General features: G+C 36.6%; 1 protein-coding gene across 6 annotated transcripts in view; it reads left to right on the plus strand.

Annotated features, from left to right (window-relative positions):
- The window catches only part of TUT7 (terminal uridylyl transferase 7), a 66,438-nt gene that overhangs the window by 5,152 nt on the left and 43,865 nt on the right, over window positions 1-17,421 (plus strand). For all 6 annotated transcript variants that reach the window (XM_071077594.1, XM_011771103.3, XM_011771101.3 and 3 more), the window contains exons 3-10: window positions 3,202-3,383; window positions 3,884-4,000; window positions 4,514-4,691; window positions 6,517-6,605; window positions 8,629-8,680; window positions 9,582-9,651; window positions 10,458-10,584; window positions 11,867-11,986. In XM_071077594.1, the coding sequence (XP_070933695.1) occupies window positions 3,202-3,383; window positions 3,884-4,000; window positions 4,514-4,691; window positions 6,517-6,605; window positions 8,629-8,680; window positions 9,582-9,651; window positions 10,458-10,584; window positions 11,867-11,986 (935 nt within the window). The remainder of the gene's footprint in view (window positions 1-3,201; window positions 3,384-3,883; window positions 4,001-4,513; window positions 4,692-6,516; window positions 6,606-8,628; window positions 8,681-9,581; window positions 9,652-10,457; window positions 10,585-11,866; window positions 11,987-17,421) is intronic.

Raw genomic sequence — 17,421 nt, forward strand, 5'->3', positions numbered from 1 at the left:
TATTACAATAAATCTGAGGTAAGCCAGGTAGTCTTCCTCCAAGTAATTATGAGAATTGTTCTTTTTCTCTTTTGTTTTTTTTGAGGTGGAGTTTCACTCCTGTCAGCCAGGCTGGAGCGCAATGGTGCGATCTTGGCTTACCACAACCTCCCGAGTTCAGGCAGTTCTCCTGCCTCAGCCTCCCGAGTAGCTGGGATTACAGGTGCCTGCCACCACACCCAGCAAATTTTTGTATTTTTAGTAGGGATGGGGTTTCACCATGTTGGCCAGGATGGTCTCGAACTCCCGACCTCAGGTGATCTGCCTGCCTCAGCCACCCAAAGTGCTGGGATTACAGGCATGAACTATCACACCTGGCCGACAATTTTTCGTCGGTACCTAGCTTTACCCTCCAAGAGTCCCTCTGGTGAGATTTTGACAGTTTTTACCACGCATGCCTGTGAAACTAGGTTTAGAAGGTTATATTGTCTTTCGGTGCTAGTCCACTCCAGATGTGAATGTGTATGTTCCAAGAAGGGATTTTAGTAATTTCTCTCCAGTTTTTATGTTGTTAGTTAGAAGGCTGAATTTCAGGATTTCATCCTTTGTTTGTTTGTTTGTTTGTTTTATAGATAGAGTCTCACTTTGTCACCCAGGCTGGAGTGCAATGGTGCAATCATGACTCACCGCAGCCTCACCTCCTAGGCTTAAGCAGTCCTTCCATCTCAGCCTCCCGATTAGCTGGGACCACAGGAGTGAGTCATCTTGCCTGGCTAATTTTTTTCATTTTTGCTAGAGATAACATCTCACTATGTTGCCCAGGCTGGTCTTGAACTCCTGAGCTCAAGCAGCCCCTCCCACCTCAGCCTCCCAAAGTGCTGGGAATTACAGGCATGACCCACTGCACCTGGCCCCATCCATATTTTAATCTATATTTTCAATCCCTTTGATTTAGCCATGTGTTCTTGGAGAAGTTATTCTCTTGGATTAGCATTGTCCCCATCTGTACAATGGGGACAATATTAGTATTAGCAGGATTGCTGTAGGGATTAAATGAGGCAGTACATATAAAGTGCTTTACATCTATTGCACAATAAGATACACCATCGTGGTAGCTGCCGTTATCTGACAGAATTTCTGCAGCCATCCACTTCTGTATAAAAGCAGTAGAAGTTAATTGTGGTCTTTGGAGGAAGAAAGAAGTTACTCTTTCTAGAAAATGACAGCAAATATAGTTATGTGGAGAAGCCTTTGTGACCAGAAGAGAGGAAGAGTTTAAAAAAGGAATTCGGTTCCCTATCGCTAACTGGCTTGCGAACTAACAGGGGCGTTTCTAAAGGGTATTGCAATGTTATTTTAAATTTGTAATGAGTTTTTGCCTAAGAAACCTGTAATAAACACTGAAGTTAGATGCAACTTTTTTCGATAATGTTTACTAAATGAGCATGGATATATCTCTAAGTAGAAGAAATGCTTATCTGAAAAAGAAATTTTTTTCTACCAGAAATGCTGGCCCTAAAAGATTATAATAATTTAATCGGGGCCGGGCGCGGTGGCTCAAGCCTGTAATCCCAGCACTTTGGGAGGCCGAGACAGGCGGATCACGAGTTCAGGAGATCGAGACCATCCTGGCTAACACGGTGAAACCCCGTCTCTACTAAAATACAAAAAAAATTAGCCGGGCGAGGTGGCAGGCGCCTGTACTCCCAGCTACTCGGGAGGCTGAGGCAGGAGAATGGCGTGAACCCGGGAGGCGGGGCTTGCAGTGAGCTGAGATCCGGCCACTGCACTCCAGCCTGGGCAACAGAGCTAGACTCCGTCTCAAAAATAATAATAATAATAATAATAATAATAATTTAATCGGGAGTAGGCGGGTATTAAAAAGGAAGTATTAAGGTAGCCCAAGGTAGCCTGATTTTCTGTTGAAATGACAACTTACCTTTTAGTATTTTATTTGTTCAGTGCATTTTGATTGAGTTTTTGAAACAACTTTTCCAACACTTTAATTTTTTTAATTTTCTCATATTATGGAAGTTGTTTGCAGAATTTTGTGATTGTCATCTCAGGTAGTTTTAGCACAATGCTTGCTGCCTATTCTTTAGAGCTCTCAGCAAGCTTTTTAAAAATTGGAGGTCCTATAAAATTTCCTTTTCAGCCAGCCAGTTCATTGTAATTGCCATACTAGTAGTCATGAGTTCCTCTGAAAACTTGATGGAGGAATTACTTCATGTAGGGCATTTCAGTAAGTTTACATTTTCAAGCACTAATGTGTTACTAATAGTTTCATTTTTTAAAGCTCGATATAAGTTGTCAAAACTATCTAAAGCAATTTTTTATCATTTAATCCCACAATCACTTTAACAAGTTGAAAAGTTGTAGGTTTTAAAAAGAAACAGGATTATTTTTATTCATTATAAGGATTATGGAACTAATAGCAGAGTTTATAAACAAATGTACTTAGAGAAAACTTTTGTTTCAATTGCCAGTTGTTTTTTTCCTTTGAAATATGCTCAGCATACAGGCCGTTCAAAGAAGCTAAAATAAAAGCAAAGGTAAAATGAGAGATAGTTGTCCTTAGTAAATAAAATTTTGGCTTGGACTTCTTCATATTAATGGAGGAACCTCGCTTATGTGTTATCGAAGTCTAAATTTGCAACTAAATGAGTGATTTTTCACTCCAGATGAGGATATAGTTGATTTCTGAGTTGTCCAGGGGTGCATTGTCCATGTTGCCTTACTGAGATTGTTCACTTACAGAAGATGAAACCAAATGTGGATGGTTTTAATGAGAATAACAGGTGTACTTACAGATGTTATGGAATACATAAGATATTTTACAATATGTATTGTGATATATTAAATATAATAGAATTGTACATATACTTGCCTATAATTTTTCTGTTGCTTTACTATGCTCAGCAGTATACCAGGAAGAGATAATAAAAATCAAATTATATGACTGAAGTAGAATTCTTTTAAGTTTTCCAAAAAGCTGATTTGTATGGATTAATGTCTGCAGGTGACGCACTCACTGAATACAATATTCAAGCATGTTGTCCATGGGATTCAAGCACGTTGTCCATGGGACAGCTACCTTTCCTTCTGCTCTGCATTCGGATGGGATTTATTCTCTCCCATGATTTCATGCATATGTAACGTCTGCTTTTTACTCAGGAGTAGCATTATTTAATATTGCCAATAATATTTCTCCCCCAACTGAAGAAAACAAGAAGCAGAGGTCCAGACCTAGGAAGCCACGGAAGACTAGAAATGAGGAAAACGAGCAGGATGGAGACTTGGAAGGCCCTGTGATCGACGAGTCTGTGCTTTCAGCGAAGGAGCTGCTGGGCTTACAGCAGGCTGAGGAGAGACTGAAGAGAGACTGCGTTGACAGGCTCAAGAGGGTAACATCCTTCTATGTATATTTATTGGTTAGAATCCTGGTTTGGGCCTAAATTTTGTTATTAATTGAGTATGCATGCTGTGATCAATTAGATATCCTACTTTGGTTATCAGTATTTAAGCACTACAAGTTAAAAGTGATATCCAGTGTGATTTAATAGGATTAGGAGTCATTGCTATTGTACCTAAAATGACTGTTAGGAGAGTGATAAAGGGAACAATGACAGGAGCAATTTTAAAAGTGAAGAAGCCAGGCGTTCCTGTAGCCCCAATTACCTGCGAGGCTGAGGTAAGAGGATTGCTTGAGTTCAGGAGTTTGGGGCTGTAGTATGCTCTAATGGCATCTGTGAATAGCCAGTTCACTCCAGCCTGGGCAACATAGTGAAACTCCTGTCTCTTTAGAGAAAAGAAATTGAAAGGGAAATCATTTCCTGGCTGATTTTGTTTATCTGAATGTTTGGTTTTACTTATGTCTCTCTAAATAAATCTCTTCAAATTATAGCGACCACGAAACTACCCTGCAGCCAAGTACACCTGCAGACTCTGTGATGTTTTAATTGAATCCATTGCATTTGCCCATAAGCATATCAAGGAGAAGAGGCACAAGAAAAACATTAAGGTAAATTGAATGTAACCCAAACAAGTCTGCTTACCTGTGAGTTGTTATTACTTGTCATCTTTGTGGCTTTCTTCTCCTTAAGGCTATGATATTGATAACTTTACTGCTTTATTTATTGAATATATTTGAGCCAAAATACATAATACTGGTCAGATGTATTTACTGGTTAATTTTGTGAATTTCCTTAAGGGCAGCATCAGGATATATGAAGTCATTGATAGGACCCAGGTATATGTCCTTATACTAGTATTAAAGCAAACAGTGTTTGTAAGTGCTATTTTTAATATTCTTTCCTTACACTTTCTCCTTATGCCCGCCTATCCTCTGTTATCACTGATCCACATTATGTGCAAAAGGAAGTATGTGTATGTTTGATAGGATGAAAAATAACACAGCTAAGATGAGAAGGGAGGCCTAAGAAAAAGAAAACTCTATAGGGCGTTGTCTTCGTGAATGGTAGAAGGTAAAAACTATGTGTAAGTCATTTTTAATCTCAACATTTGATCTTAAAAGGAGAAGCAAGAGGAAGAGTTGCTCACTACGTTACCCCCACCAACACCCTCCCAGATAAATGCAGTTGGCATTGCCATTGACAAAGTGGTACAGGAATTTGGCTTACACAATGAGAACTTGGAACAGAGGCTAGAAATTAAACGTATCATGGAAAATGTGTTCCAACACAAGTTACCAGGTATTTTCTAGATTTGTTTTTCTATTTAACTACCTAAAAGTACCTCATTCATTTCTCCTACCAGTAGTAATTTTCACCAAATAAAAATTTATTTCCCATGTCATGAAGCTCTCATGTTTTCTGTTTTTTTTTGTTTTTTGTTTTCCCTAGCTTTCCCCAAGGTAACAAGGACTTTCATATGCATTGTCATTGCATTATCAATTTTACCCTGTGTGCGAACTTTAAGTTGAATGCCCTGCATTATTGGGACACTATGGGACTCCTGTGTATATATTTGTTTGCCTTTCTACTCATCTAAATTGACACCATATTTTGAGTTAAAATCAAGAGAAGTATCCTGAAGTTATTTTCAGGTTATTCATGTCAAAAAAAAAAAATTTTATTTAATTGTACTTAAAAGAATTGTAGCATCTAAAGTGAACTTTGAAAACCAGTTTTAATAAATTTGTATTGGATTTTATGCACTGTTGAGTTGACTTTCCAAGTTATGTCTGTTTTCTGCCTGTTTTTAACTTTAGACTTTTGGCATGATAGGGAGGGGGGACAACTATTTGGAGTGTATTACATGAAAATTTAAGGTCAGATATGCTCCATGCCTGACACAACTGCTGTCAATCCTTGATAGCAACAAACCCCAGCCCACATCGTCCCCCAACCCCCACTGTCCATTCGTGTTTAGGTAAATGGTTGGAATAGCTTAATCATTCTCAATCCTTGCTGTGCATCAGAATTACCTGTGAAGCCAGGGACAACTATTTTTACAAAGCTCGACAAGTGATTCTGATCCACAGCTAGGGTTGGAATCATTATTTGTATTTGTCACCTTATAAATCTTAAAACTATTTGTTCTACTGAAAGATCATACATATAGTATTTGTAACAGATATACTTTCATAAGAATAAGGGAAAATAATCTACTCATTTTATTATATAGGTGTTTCCTGAAAAGTCCATTGTAATTGTGATGATTTTTACGTAAAATTTCATGTAAAAATGAAGGTACTTTGTTGTGGAAAACTGCTAAAACCCAGTGAAATCACTTGAAGTTTAGCAAACCTTAAACAAGAAAACCAACTCCTGATGAGAAAGGGTACTATTTTGACATCATAGTAAAACATTGAAAATAAATGCTATAATATAGATAGTGCACATATACACACATACGTCTTCCTCTGAAGAGTGAAGTGCCTGCTGCCTAGCATTTTAAATTATATCAGTGATATTGTAATTATTTTTCAAAAGTTTATCTATAGGGATTATGTTGTAGCAAATGCTTTTTGTTCATATTGAGAAATTCATATTAAATATGTCAAAAGATTTTTTTTTATTGTTTTAGTGAAACCTCTTTATAGTAAGTTACACCTATGTGTGCATTCTAAAAGGTGAAAAGAAACGTTTGCATTAGCTCTTGAATATACTATCAGGTTTATAAATTTAAACAAAGGCATTCTTTTTCAACTGGCACATATTAAAAATTATTTTAAATAGTATTTTCTTCATAAAATGTGACATTTAGATAATAATATTTTCTTCATAAAATACATGATAATGTAGCAATTTGACATTTTACAACTGACATGAAGAGTGTCTGTTAAGCTAAATGATAGTTGATGCTGCCTTCCCTGTTAAATGAAGTGAAGAGCAAAGAGCCACCTATTTCTATCCTTTGTTTATGCTAGTCTTGAATACAAGTTTGCTTTTTTGTGTAATTTTAATTGATGCTTCTGTTTCTGAAATAGCAATGTTTTGTTACAACTTTTGAGCAATTTTACTGTATTTATGACATTTATTTATTTATTTATTCATTTATTTGTTTACTTTTTAGATTGTTCCCTAAGATTATATGGGTCATCCTGTAGCAGATTGGGTTTCAAAAATTCGGATGTAAACATTGACATCCAATTTCCAGCCATTGTAAGTACAAAATGAAATGCTGGCATTTTCAGAGTGGTATGGAAATTCTTTCTTGCAAATGTAAACTATGAATATATTTCAGATATTTGAAGATATTTTAAGTGTAATGGCAGCATCTGCTTGCCTTCAGTTTCAGAGCTTTTTTTTTTTTAATACTCTGCAAATTTTCATACTTATTTTAGTCTGTGGATCTTTTATACATCCAACACTGGTTTTTCAACCACGTGCACCTGATAGGGGTGTTTAGGTTCTGTTACTTAAAAAGAGTAAATTTTCTTGATAAAATCAACTTTCCAGTGGCAGAAAGGGAATTCAGATTTTAAACAGTATAGATATTTAAACATTTATGATCTGAAAGCTTAATTATCTCTGGAGTTTCCTCTTTTTGTATACCTATGTTATTAGAATAATTAGGCTTTTAAAGAATCACACCTAGCCTGGATTTCTGGTTTAAGCATGATTTAAAAGTATGTTGATGAGTTAGAATTTTAAAACTGGAGTGTAGCTGGGCACGGCATACTTCTGTATTCCCAGCTACTCTGGAGGTTGAGGCAGGAGGATCACGAGCCCAGGAGTTCAAAGCTGTAGTTAGCTGTGACTGCACTTGAGAATTGCATCAGCCTGGACAGCATAGTGAGACCCTCTCTCTTTAAAAAAAAAAAAAAGAAGAAAAAACCAGAAGGCACTTTAGTAGATTATCTGTTTCTCTACTGGTAGTTCCCACAGGCCTGTTTATAAATGATCTGTTTGCAGTTATTTGGGTTGCTTGTTAAAAGTCCATATTCTGAGCTGGGTGCAGTGGCTTAACCCTCTAATCCCAGCTACTCGGGAGGCTGAGGTCAGAGGATTACTTGAGCCCAGGAGCTCATGAACAGCCTGGCCAGCCCCACCTCTCTCAAAAAAAAAGTCCAGATTCTGGGGCCCCAGAGGTTCTATTTTACAGCCTCTTACTTCTTGCTATACCTGACTGCTGTAGCTACCTGGTAAGCTACCCAGTAGACTGTGTTTTAGCCTTAAATTCTGATCAGTGATTTACCAGCCATAGCAGTTATTTTATTTTGATCTGGTGTCATTAATTCATTTAGCAGATATTCACTAATCCCATTTGTATGGCAGACGTACTAGGTTATAAAGGACAAAACAGAGATGGTTCCTCTTCATGGAACTCATCTAGTAAAGGAGATTAGTAATTACCTTGTAATTATAGTGAGAGCTCTGCAGGTAAAGATTCAGGGATAGAAAATGACAAGGGCTGGGCAGAGATAAAGCAGTCATGAAGGCCTCTTTGAAGAGGGAACATTTAAGCTGAGCTCTAAAAGATGAAAAAGAGCTTGCAGGATAGGGGGAAACTGGGAGGAAAAGAGTTTCGGGCAGAGGGAGCAGCATTTGCAAATACCCGAAATCAATAAAGAACTTGGCATATTCAAGGAGCTAAAAGAAAGGTTGTGTAAGTATGGTGAAGGGACCGAGAAAAAGAAGAGCAGGAGATGAGGATGGCAAGGTAGGCTGGGCTTGACTTGCAGAATCGTGTAGACCGTGGTAATTAAAGAATTTGGTTTTGACCGAAGGGCAGTAAGAAGTCATTGAGAGTTGTAAGGATACAGTTGATGATTTTAAATGGTTCTGGTTCCAATGCAAAACAAGGATTTTAAAAAGAAATGCAAGACGGACTCCAGGACCAGTAAGCTATCTGTTGCAATGGTATTAGAGAGAGAGGTAATATTGTTAGCAGTTTGACAAACTTCCAGCTACCACTTTGAGACTTGTTGAGAGGCAAATTACCTCAATAATTAGTTAATCAGGAGTTAGTTGTGTAGTAGGTCTCTTGCCCACATTCATCTTCATTTGGTGTTGATCTGTCTGTCTTTGATTGACATATGCAAACAGCCTAGTGAGCAATTACTTTGGTAGCAATGTGCATTTCTCATTTAGAAAGGAATTTGGGGAACTTCGGATGAGTCTTATATCAGTGAAGCAAAATCACTTAGGAATAATTTCATGTATTCATTGATTTATTTCCTAGATGTCTCAGCCAGATGTCCTCTTACTTGTTCAAGATTGTTTAAAGAACAGTGGTAAGGCCAAATTCCACATTTTAAAATTTTTATGTTTATAATTTGGATATATCCTATCTCTCAAACTTTGAAAATAGCAAGGCATGCTTTTAAAATTATTTTTATGGGTAATATCCAAAGCAAAAAGCAAAGCAAATGCCCATGAATTATTAACTAAAGTCCTGTTAGTAGTTCTACTATGCAGAATAACCATTTCATAAGTAAAGCTTTTAGCTTGATGACATCGTCACTATTTATAAAGATTAAATGAGTCCTAGATGTGACTAAGAAATGCAAAATATGTAAAATGTACTCTTGAGGGTAAAACTAAAGGATAATCTGTTTTTATCAATGATTAAAATCAATATTTTACCAACAGTGAATAGGTTTAACCCAACCCTGATTAATGAATCCGCAGTTGTGCCCATTTAGGTTTATCAGTTGTCTAATATAATGTCCAGCTTGGGGCTTTATGGCTTTTTGTGTTTTACATAGTCCTCATGAAACCGTATCATCTTTTGAATTAGTCATCCCCATCCTCCTTGTTTTGGTTAAATTTTGTCTTCAATCAATGCATATTTCGACACTGAATATTTTAGTAGCTTTTGCAGCAACTTTGTTTTTAAATGTATTACCTATATTTCTAATTGTTATCCATGTAACATTTGAATTTTCTGATCCGATGATGTAGTCACTTCTAATGAAACATTCACTTTACAAACTAAGGATTTTATATTAATGTGATAACTTGGTTTTTGAATATAATATTTTTTCCTTTTCAAGTCATTTCAGAGCATTATTTAGTAGTGGTCTTTCAAAAGACTCACAGCTAAGGGACAACTGGTACTTGTACTTTATCTGGTTCTGCTTTTAAACAAAGCTTTAATTAACCCACTTAATATTTTTTTTCTTCTTTCCTCAGACTCTTTTATTGATGTCGATGCAGACTTCCACGCTAGGGTGCCAGTGGTGGTGTGCAGAGAAAAGCAAAGGTCTCATTTCTTTAAGCTGTTTATTTATTAACTATCAATTCACCAAAAGCACAAGTTCTTTACTACATCCAATTTTTAAAATTATAAGCTTTTTATTTGGTTGTCACACATGGTTCCTACTAACATTATCCCTATACTTTTGGCATTTGATATGAAAGGGGAAAATCCTATTTTAAAAATAATAAAATGACTTAAAAGAAAAAATATAGGAAGGAAGCATTTCAGTCCATTTCAACTTGATAAAAAAACAGCCTTATTAAATGGTTACTTGCTGTAATCACCTGTATTTGCCATCCTTTTTAGCAGCATTTATGGCAGTGCTGAGTAACAGTGTGACCTCTCGGGTTTATCTCTCTCCCTCCCTCTGTTTGAAAGTATTACTGTCACTACTGTAAATGGGTGGTTTATGGGCTGTAATGATTGTTCATTAGGCACATTCCTCCAGCTCTTGGGAAAACACTCTTTTATTGTTACAGAGATGAATCATGCTCCCATTTGAAACATTTTATAATATTTTCCTTATTTGCATTTCCCCCAAAAAAATAATTTTAATATTTGAAAACAGAATTATGGATCTGAAAAATAAAGGTTACTCAGCAAATAGCCACGATATCTTTTTTGTGAAGAAAATTTACTTTATTAAATGACCCATAAAGATGTAGTAAGTTTTTTTCACTTTTAAGCTTTTTCTTTTTGAAGTATTTATTATCCATGTATATTAGTTGTTGGCATAAAAGACACTTTCAGACCTGTATAACACTTTTTTCTTTTTTTCTTTCCCATCCTCATCCCCCACCTCTCACCAGTGGTCTTCTGTGTAAAGTGAGCGCAGGAAATGAAAATGCTTGTCTGACAACAAAGCATTTAACTGCCCTTGGAAAACTAGAACCAAAGCTGGTTCCTTTGGTGATTGCGTTTAGGTACTGGGCAAAGGTAGGCTTGAGTTCTTTATGCATGAATATATTCTACATATAGTATAAGCAGTATGCTTTGATTTTTACTTAATTTAATCTTCAGTGTTTAAATGCAAATTTATAGACATCAAAAGAGAAAGACATCTGAATTTTGCAATGGAAACATGTACAGATGGAAGATTCAGTGTTTCTATTTCACTTTAACAGTATTGCTCAAAAGATCAGAATGATTTATAGGGCTTATTAAAAATCAGATTTGTGGGTCAAATCTCAGAGGATAAGGCCCAGGGACTTACATTTTAACTAGTTTACCACAGTGGTTGTTAGGCAAAGGAAAGTTGAGCTAAAGCTTCTCATATCATATCCAATAACATACAGAGAGACTGCAAAAAATAGAAGATACTCTCTGATCTTGTTTACATTTCCATAATGTTTTAAATATATTTCAATTAAAATACTCAAACAGTAGAAGATTTAACATTCCCCCAAAATGTAAGGTTGAGTCATGATTATAAAATTGAGATTCTGTCGCTTGAACCTGGGAAGTAGAGGTTGCAGTGAGCCGAGATTGCGCCACTGCACTCCACCCTGGGTGACAGAGCGAGACTCTGTCTCAAAAAAAAAAAAAAAAAATTGAGACTCTGTGTATGTGCTTTTAGAGATAAGCAAAAGCTTTACTGATTCAGGTATATCAATACCAATAGATACTTCCTGTTTCTTGGATCCTGAACAAAGGATTTCCCACTCTTCACTGGATAAATTATAATTATAATATGCTATCCTTTGAAAACCACCACCTGCTTCATCACTAAGTAGAATGTGCCTTTTTAGTTGTTATTTCCATTAGTGATGATGAGTTTGTCCACATTCTCTCCCCACACCAACCTTTGTGACCAAAGCATGCATATGCCAGACGCTATGGGTTAGGGTAAGAGGACCATTGAACTGGCTTACATTTGTAACTGAACAAATATTTTTAATTCATTAACATGTATTCTAACCAAATGAATGAATTGACCATGTATATCAAAAAATAAAATAGGAAATAATATTTTAGGGCCATCCACAAGTGAGTATGGTTAACAGGATTAAATATTCGAAATTGAAACTATCACTTAAAACCACAATATGTGGTTGCAAAAGTTTAAGGAAGTTGTATATTTCATAACTGCTATTTTTGTCTGAAGAATTACCGTAAATCATGTAGTAAACAAGAATGAGGTTACAGGTTTTAGGCCAAATCGTGTAAATCACAAATTCATACAAAAAGAATGCTTAACTTTCTTTTCTCTTGTTTGTAGCTTTGCAGTATAGATCGCCCTGAAGAAGGAGGTCTGCCACCTTATGTGTTTGCCCTGATGGCCATTTTCTTTCTTCAGCAGAGGAAAGAACCCCTTTTGCCTGTATATCTAGGATCATGGGTATAAAACATTTTTTTGCTTATATATCTGAACTGATTTTATTACAGGTCCACAATTAAATTTTGCATAATTTCAAAATCTAGACACCTAACCAGAACTGATAATGGATTTATTTATTCTACTAGTGTGAATACTCATACCTTTCACTGCTGAAATACTAATGTGTTTGATTTCAGTATGCTGCCCTATAACCTGCTTAGGGATATTATTACCTTTCTAGACTGCAAAATCTCTTAATTTTTGAAATATGTGTGGTCCTGAGACGAACAAGAGACTGTGACCCTGTAAATTTACCATTTGGTACATTCTTTTTTTGGGTACAGTTTTCTAAATTGATACTTGGATTTACATATCACCTCCAGACAGACAGACTGTGGGAAGCATTTGGTACACTGTAACTTACTTTCTGTTTCTAATCTATTTCTCTCCATAACCTGTAAAAAAAAAAAAAAATATATATATATATATACACACACACACACACACACACATATATATAAACATTGAGATTGCTACCTGTACCACAAGTTGCAGAACCTAATAGTCATCTCTTGAATAATATTTTGACATTATTTTTAAGATGAATTAGAATTCATGTGATCACTCTTTCTTTCTGGATAAATTAATGTTGGGTCGATTTGTTCAAATAAGATTTAAGAAGAGACCATCCGAAAGAGTCAAAATGATATTAGCTCATCCTCTTAGAAACCTTATTTTTAATCCCTTGGTATTACCTTGATATACTTTTATGTGTAGAAAGACTCCCATTTTATAGAAAGACCCCTTAGAGAAAAGCTTACTTTGACACATTGGCTATTGTAACTACTTTTCTTAATGCACATAGGTTTCTCTCATCATTTAAGGAGTTCTTAACAATGGGTACACATCAAAAAATATATTTAAAGAGAATTTTTTCCTTATACTTAATAAGCTGAGATTAAGCAGGGACTTTTATCTATCAGGCCCTGGGAATAAAGACTGAAGTAGAATAACTCACTTGTAAAACTGTCCTGGCATAAGGGATTATTGCATGCTGTGTATCCTAGTAATCTAAAGGTACTTCTCTTTGTGCCTGTAGTATTGAAATGAGAGAATTCAGAGCCATGAGAGGGTATCGCTACCAGACTACTCTCCTGGTAGAAAAAAGAGCAAGAGAACAAAGTCAACCCTTAGTTGATAAAAAACTCTTTCCAGCACACCCGAGTAGGAATCTGTGAAAGTCTTTGAAGTTTTCCTTTCACCTTGATCTAGGAGAGACAGGAATTTAGGATAGAATCAAATCAGTTGGACTCCTGCACCTAAAAAAACCCTGAAACAAGTTGGATAAGTTGCCTTACTCGCTGCCATCTTACTGAGTGAGGTCTGCTTTTTCATGTGTCTTGATCTTCTCTAAGTAGTCATCTGTCATTAACATGAGAATGCAGGAAAAAGAAAAACCTCCTCTGGTGATGAGATTCTCCTAAGGATACTTCAGGGTAGTACAGATACCCTTTCCTATGGCCAGCATATTATTTCCTTGTCAGTGATACCGGAAACTCTCTAAAGTGCTCCTCAATTTGATTTTGATTGGATCATTTGTTTATTCATAATTTAATGACAAAAGCAGGTATGTGGTGATCAAACACTGGATTGAAATCGTTGAATCCATTAAGGCATGCTACCACCTGAACCAGAATGATCCTGTGGTTTTCAACATTTTAAACTAGTTAGGAAGTGAAGAGAAAGGAACTAATATTTATTAAGTATCTTTATGCTAGATATTTTACATACATTATTTCTGCAGAAAATCCAATGAGGTCCTCATAATTATGTACGCAAAAGTATCTAAATGTTAATTCCTTCCAAATATTTAAAGCACTGTGTATACTAGTCATTGTAGTAGTCCCTGAAGTACAAAGATGGACAAGACCAAATTCCCTGTCAAGAAGTTTAGTGTATTGTGCACGTGTTTTCTGATCTGTCTTTTCACAAATCTTTTAGTCATTCTGTCCCAGCCTACCCAGATCTCTTCCATGTTGGAGACTCCAACCCTCTCCGACCTTTATTCCCAATCAAAAATCCCATTTTATTGTCCTTAAATCTTGATATGATTGAGGTTAATCATAGTGAGTTGTGAATGAAGAATAATTTTGTATTATACAAACCTAGTCCTTAGCAGATATTCATACTTTAGAGATGCTAGATAATATAGTAGAAAAAAGGGTAATTTTCAGGTTTAACAGCACTGGGACTCATCTCGGTTTTGCCACTCACATCCTTGAGCAAGTTATTTAATCTCTGAGCCTCAGTGTCATTCTGAACCGTAAATGAAATAATGAATGTAAAACTCCTGAAACAAGGAAGGAGAACAAATGTTATAGTCCTTTCTTTCTTCAGTAGAAAGTCAAGTTCCACTTATGGTGTGGAAGTGTGAACTCCTAATCAAGTGATCCTTCTGCAGATAACAACTATAAACTCTGGGCAAAATACAGAAACAACAGCATGAATATCCTGCAGACTGAACAAATGCTAACAGGCTTTAGAGGGGAGTCAAAACTTGGAGCAAATGACCAACACAGAGTGAGTCTCCTGTTTTTCTGTAGCTCTACCCCTAAGGGCAGCTCTGATTTAAAACAAAAATCAGTCCTCTTCCTGGCCAGAGGAACCAGGGCCACCAGCAGATAAGGGGTACAGGAGGAGGAACTGAAACGAAAGATAACAGAAGTGGAACCCTTAAAACCCTTAAAAAGAACCCTGAGTATAAAAACTCAGGATGTCTCTGGCCAACTCCTGAACCAGTTTAGTTTGGCGTGAAAGAAGCCCAGAAGTCGTCACTCTCACCCTCACAAGAAAAAAAGACCGAACAAACGGAAAATCAACAATCCTTTTTGGATCCATCAGACAGTTGATGTCATGGGCAAACCACTGCCCCCAAAATTAGAGAGCAGGGTAATACGGTGAAGCACAGCTTACCAGAGCAGAAGGCCAGGAGCGGAATCCTGCCACTGAAGCCAATACTAGGGTAGAAAAATTTAAAGTGTAATTGACAAATTTCCCAAGGCTCAGTTTGGACAAGCTTGAGGGTTAAAAATTTGTCCCATGCTTAGGAGGGCTTCCTCAGACTTTTGTGTGAGTTATACCTCCAGGAATCCCACTAAGTTCTGAGGGTAAAGACCTGAGAAAAATCTCCCAGTGCTTCTGGCAGGATGAGAGGAAAGGTAGCCATTTAGAAATAATGTCCAGAGTGTTCTTTTATTATTGAAAGCCTGCGCTCCAGAGGTACTATTTCAGTGAAGCCTAACCACCTTGGGTTTTACTAGGGAGGAGAAGGGAGGTACCTAACTCCACCCCTCTAGCCTTCCTTTCTCATCTAAGTAGGGGTGGTAGTAGGAGGACTGGGAAATACTTAAGAAGGTCACAGTCTAGGGGCACAGGCTCACTAAAAGACTGAGACCTAATCTTAGGACTATACAGTGTTTCCCCTCTCCAGGAATCACAAGGTCTGAACTACAAGTCTCAGACCTTTTGTAAGAAGTCTTTAGGGAAACACAAAGGCAACAAGGGAGACAAAAACAAGGACACCAGAGGAAGTTTCAGCCACGACAACTGCAGAAAACAGTAAACATCCTAATTCCCAGCCAGATAAACAAAACCTCATCCTAAAAACCTCTTTACCCAGTATATCATGTCCAGCTTTCAACAAAAAATTACAAAGCATGCTAAAAGGCAAAAAGCACAGTTTGAAGAGACAGCATGTATCAGAACTTAACTTGGATATGACAGAAATGTTGAAATTGTCAGACCGGTAATTTAAAATAATAATATGCTAAAAGCTGTACTGGAAAAAATGGACAACATGCAAGAATAAATGGGTAATATAAGCTGAGAAGTGAAAACTCTAAAAAGATTTAAAAGGAAATGCTAGAAATCCAAAAAATTGTAACAGAAATGAATAATGCCTTTGGGCTCATTAGTCGACTAGACATAGCCAGGAAAAATCAGTGAATTTGAAGTGATAGCAACAGAAAATTCTCAAACTGAAAAGTAGAGAGGAAAAAGGAAGAGAATACCTAAGAACTGGGTCAATTAGTCCAGATTGAAACGTATGTATAATGGGAAGACCAACAGGAGAAGAAAGAGAAAAAAGAACAGAAGAAATAGTTGAAGGACTAATGACTGAGAATTTTTCAAAATTTTAATGCCAGACTCCTAAACCAGGCCTGTGTGGGGCAGACTGAATATAGTTAGGAGCCAAGGTTTAAAGAACTGATCCAAGATCTGAGCCACAATGTACTGGAGGTGTGATAATTTCCAGTTTGCCTAAACAAGTTAATTACCTGCTGCTAAAACAAAAACACTTTTTGGAGTAAAATAAATGATTCAAAATTTTAATAATGTAATATTTACAATATCTAAAATATAATCCAAAATTACTCCAAAAGAGTCAAGAAAGTGAGACCTCCTCTCAAAGGAGAAGAAAATGAACAAAGGCAAACTCCAAGATGACCCAGATGCAACCGTCAAAGACATTAAAGCAGTTATTATAGCTATGCTTCATGACAGAGGAAATAATACACTTGGAATAAATGAGGAGATAGGAAATGTCAGCTAGAGAAGTAGGAAATATTCAAAGAACCAACTGGAAATTTTGTCTTGAGTGGACAAACAGAAAACACTCAAATGTTAGACCTAAAACCAGTGATATCAGTAATCACCTTAAATATTGATAGACTAAATATCCCCACTAAAAAGCATAGATTACCAGAATTTATTTATTTATTTATAACTTTCAGGTTCAAGGTACATGTGCAGGCTTGTTATACAGGTAAACTCGTGCCACGGGTTTGTTGGACAGATTATTTTATCACTCAGGTACTAAGCCTAGTTCCCAATAGTTTTTTTTTTTTTGCTTCTCTCCCTTCTTCTACCCTTAACCCTCAAGTAGGCCCTGGTGTCCATTGTTCCCCTTCTTTGTGTCCATGAATTCTTATTATTTAGCTCCCACGTATAAGTGAGAACTTGTGATATTTAGTATTTGGTTTTCTGTTCCTATGTTAGCTTACTAAGGGTAATGGCCTCCAGCTCCATCCATGTTCCTGCAAAAGACATGATCTTGGTTTTTTTATGGCTGCATAGTATTCCACGGTGTATTATGTACCATAGTTTCTTTATCCAGTATATCACTGATAGACATTTAGGTTGATTCCACATCTTTGCTGTTGTGAATAGTGCTGCAGTCAACATTCGCATGCATGTGTCTTTATGGTAGAATGATTTCTATTTCTCTGGGTATGTACTCAGAAATGGGATTCCTGGGTTGAATGGTAGTTCTGCTTTTAGCTCTTTGAGGAAAGTGTTCCCTTTTTGCCGCAACCTTGCCAGCATCTGTTTTTTGTTTTACTTTTTAATAGTAGCCATTCTGACTGGTGTGAGATGGTATCTCATTGTGGTTTTGA

Source organism: Macaca nemestrina, chromosome 14 (assembly GCF_043159975.1).
Source record: "Macaca nemestrina isolate mMacNem1 chromosome 14, mMacNem.hap1, whole genome shotgun sequence".
Lineage (NCBI taxonomy): Eukaryota > Metazoa > Chordata > Mammalia > Primates > Cercopithecidae > Macaca > Macaca nemestrina.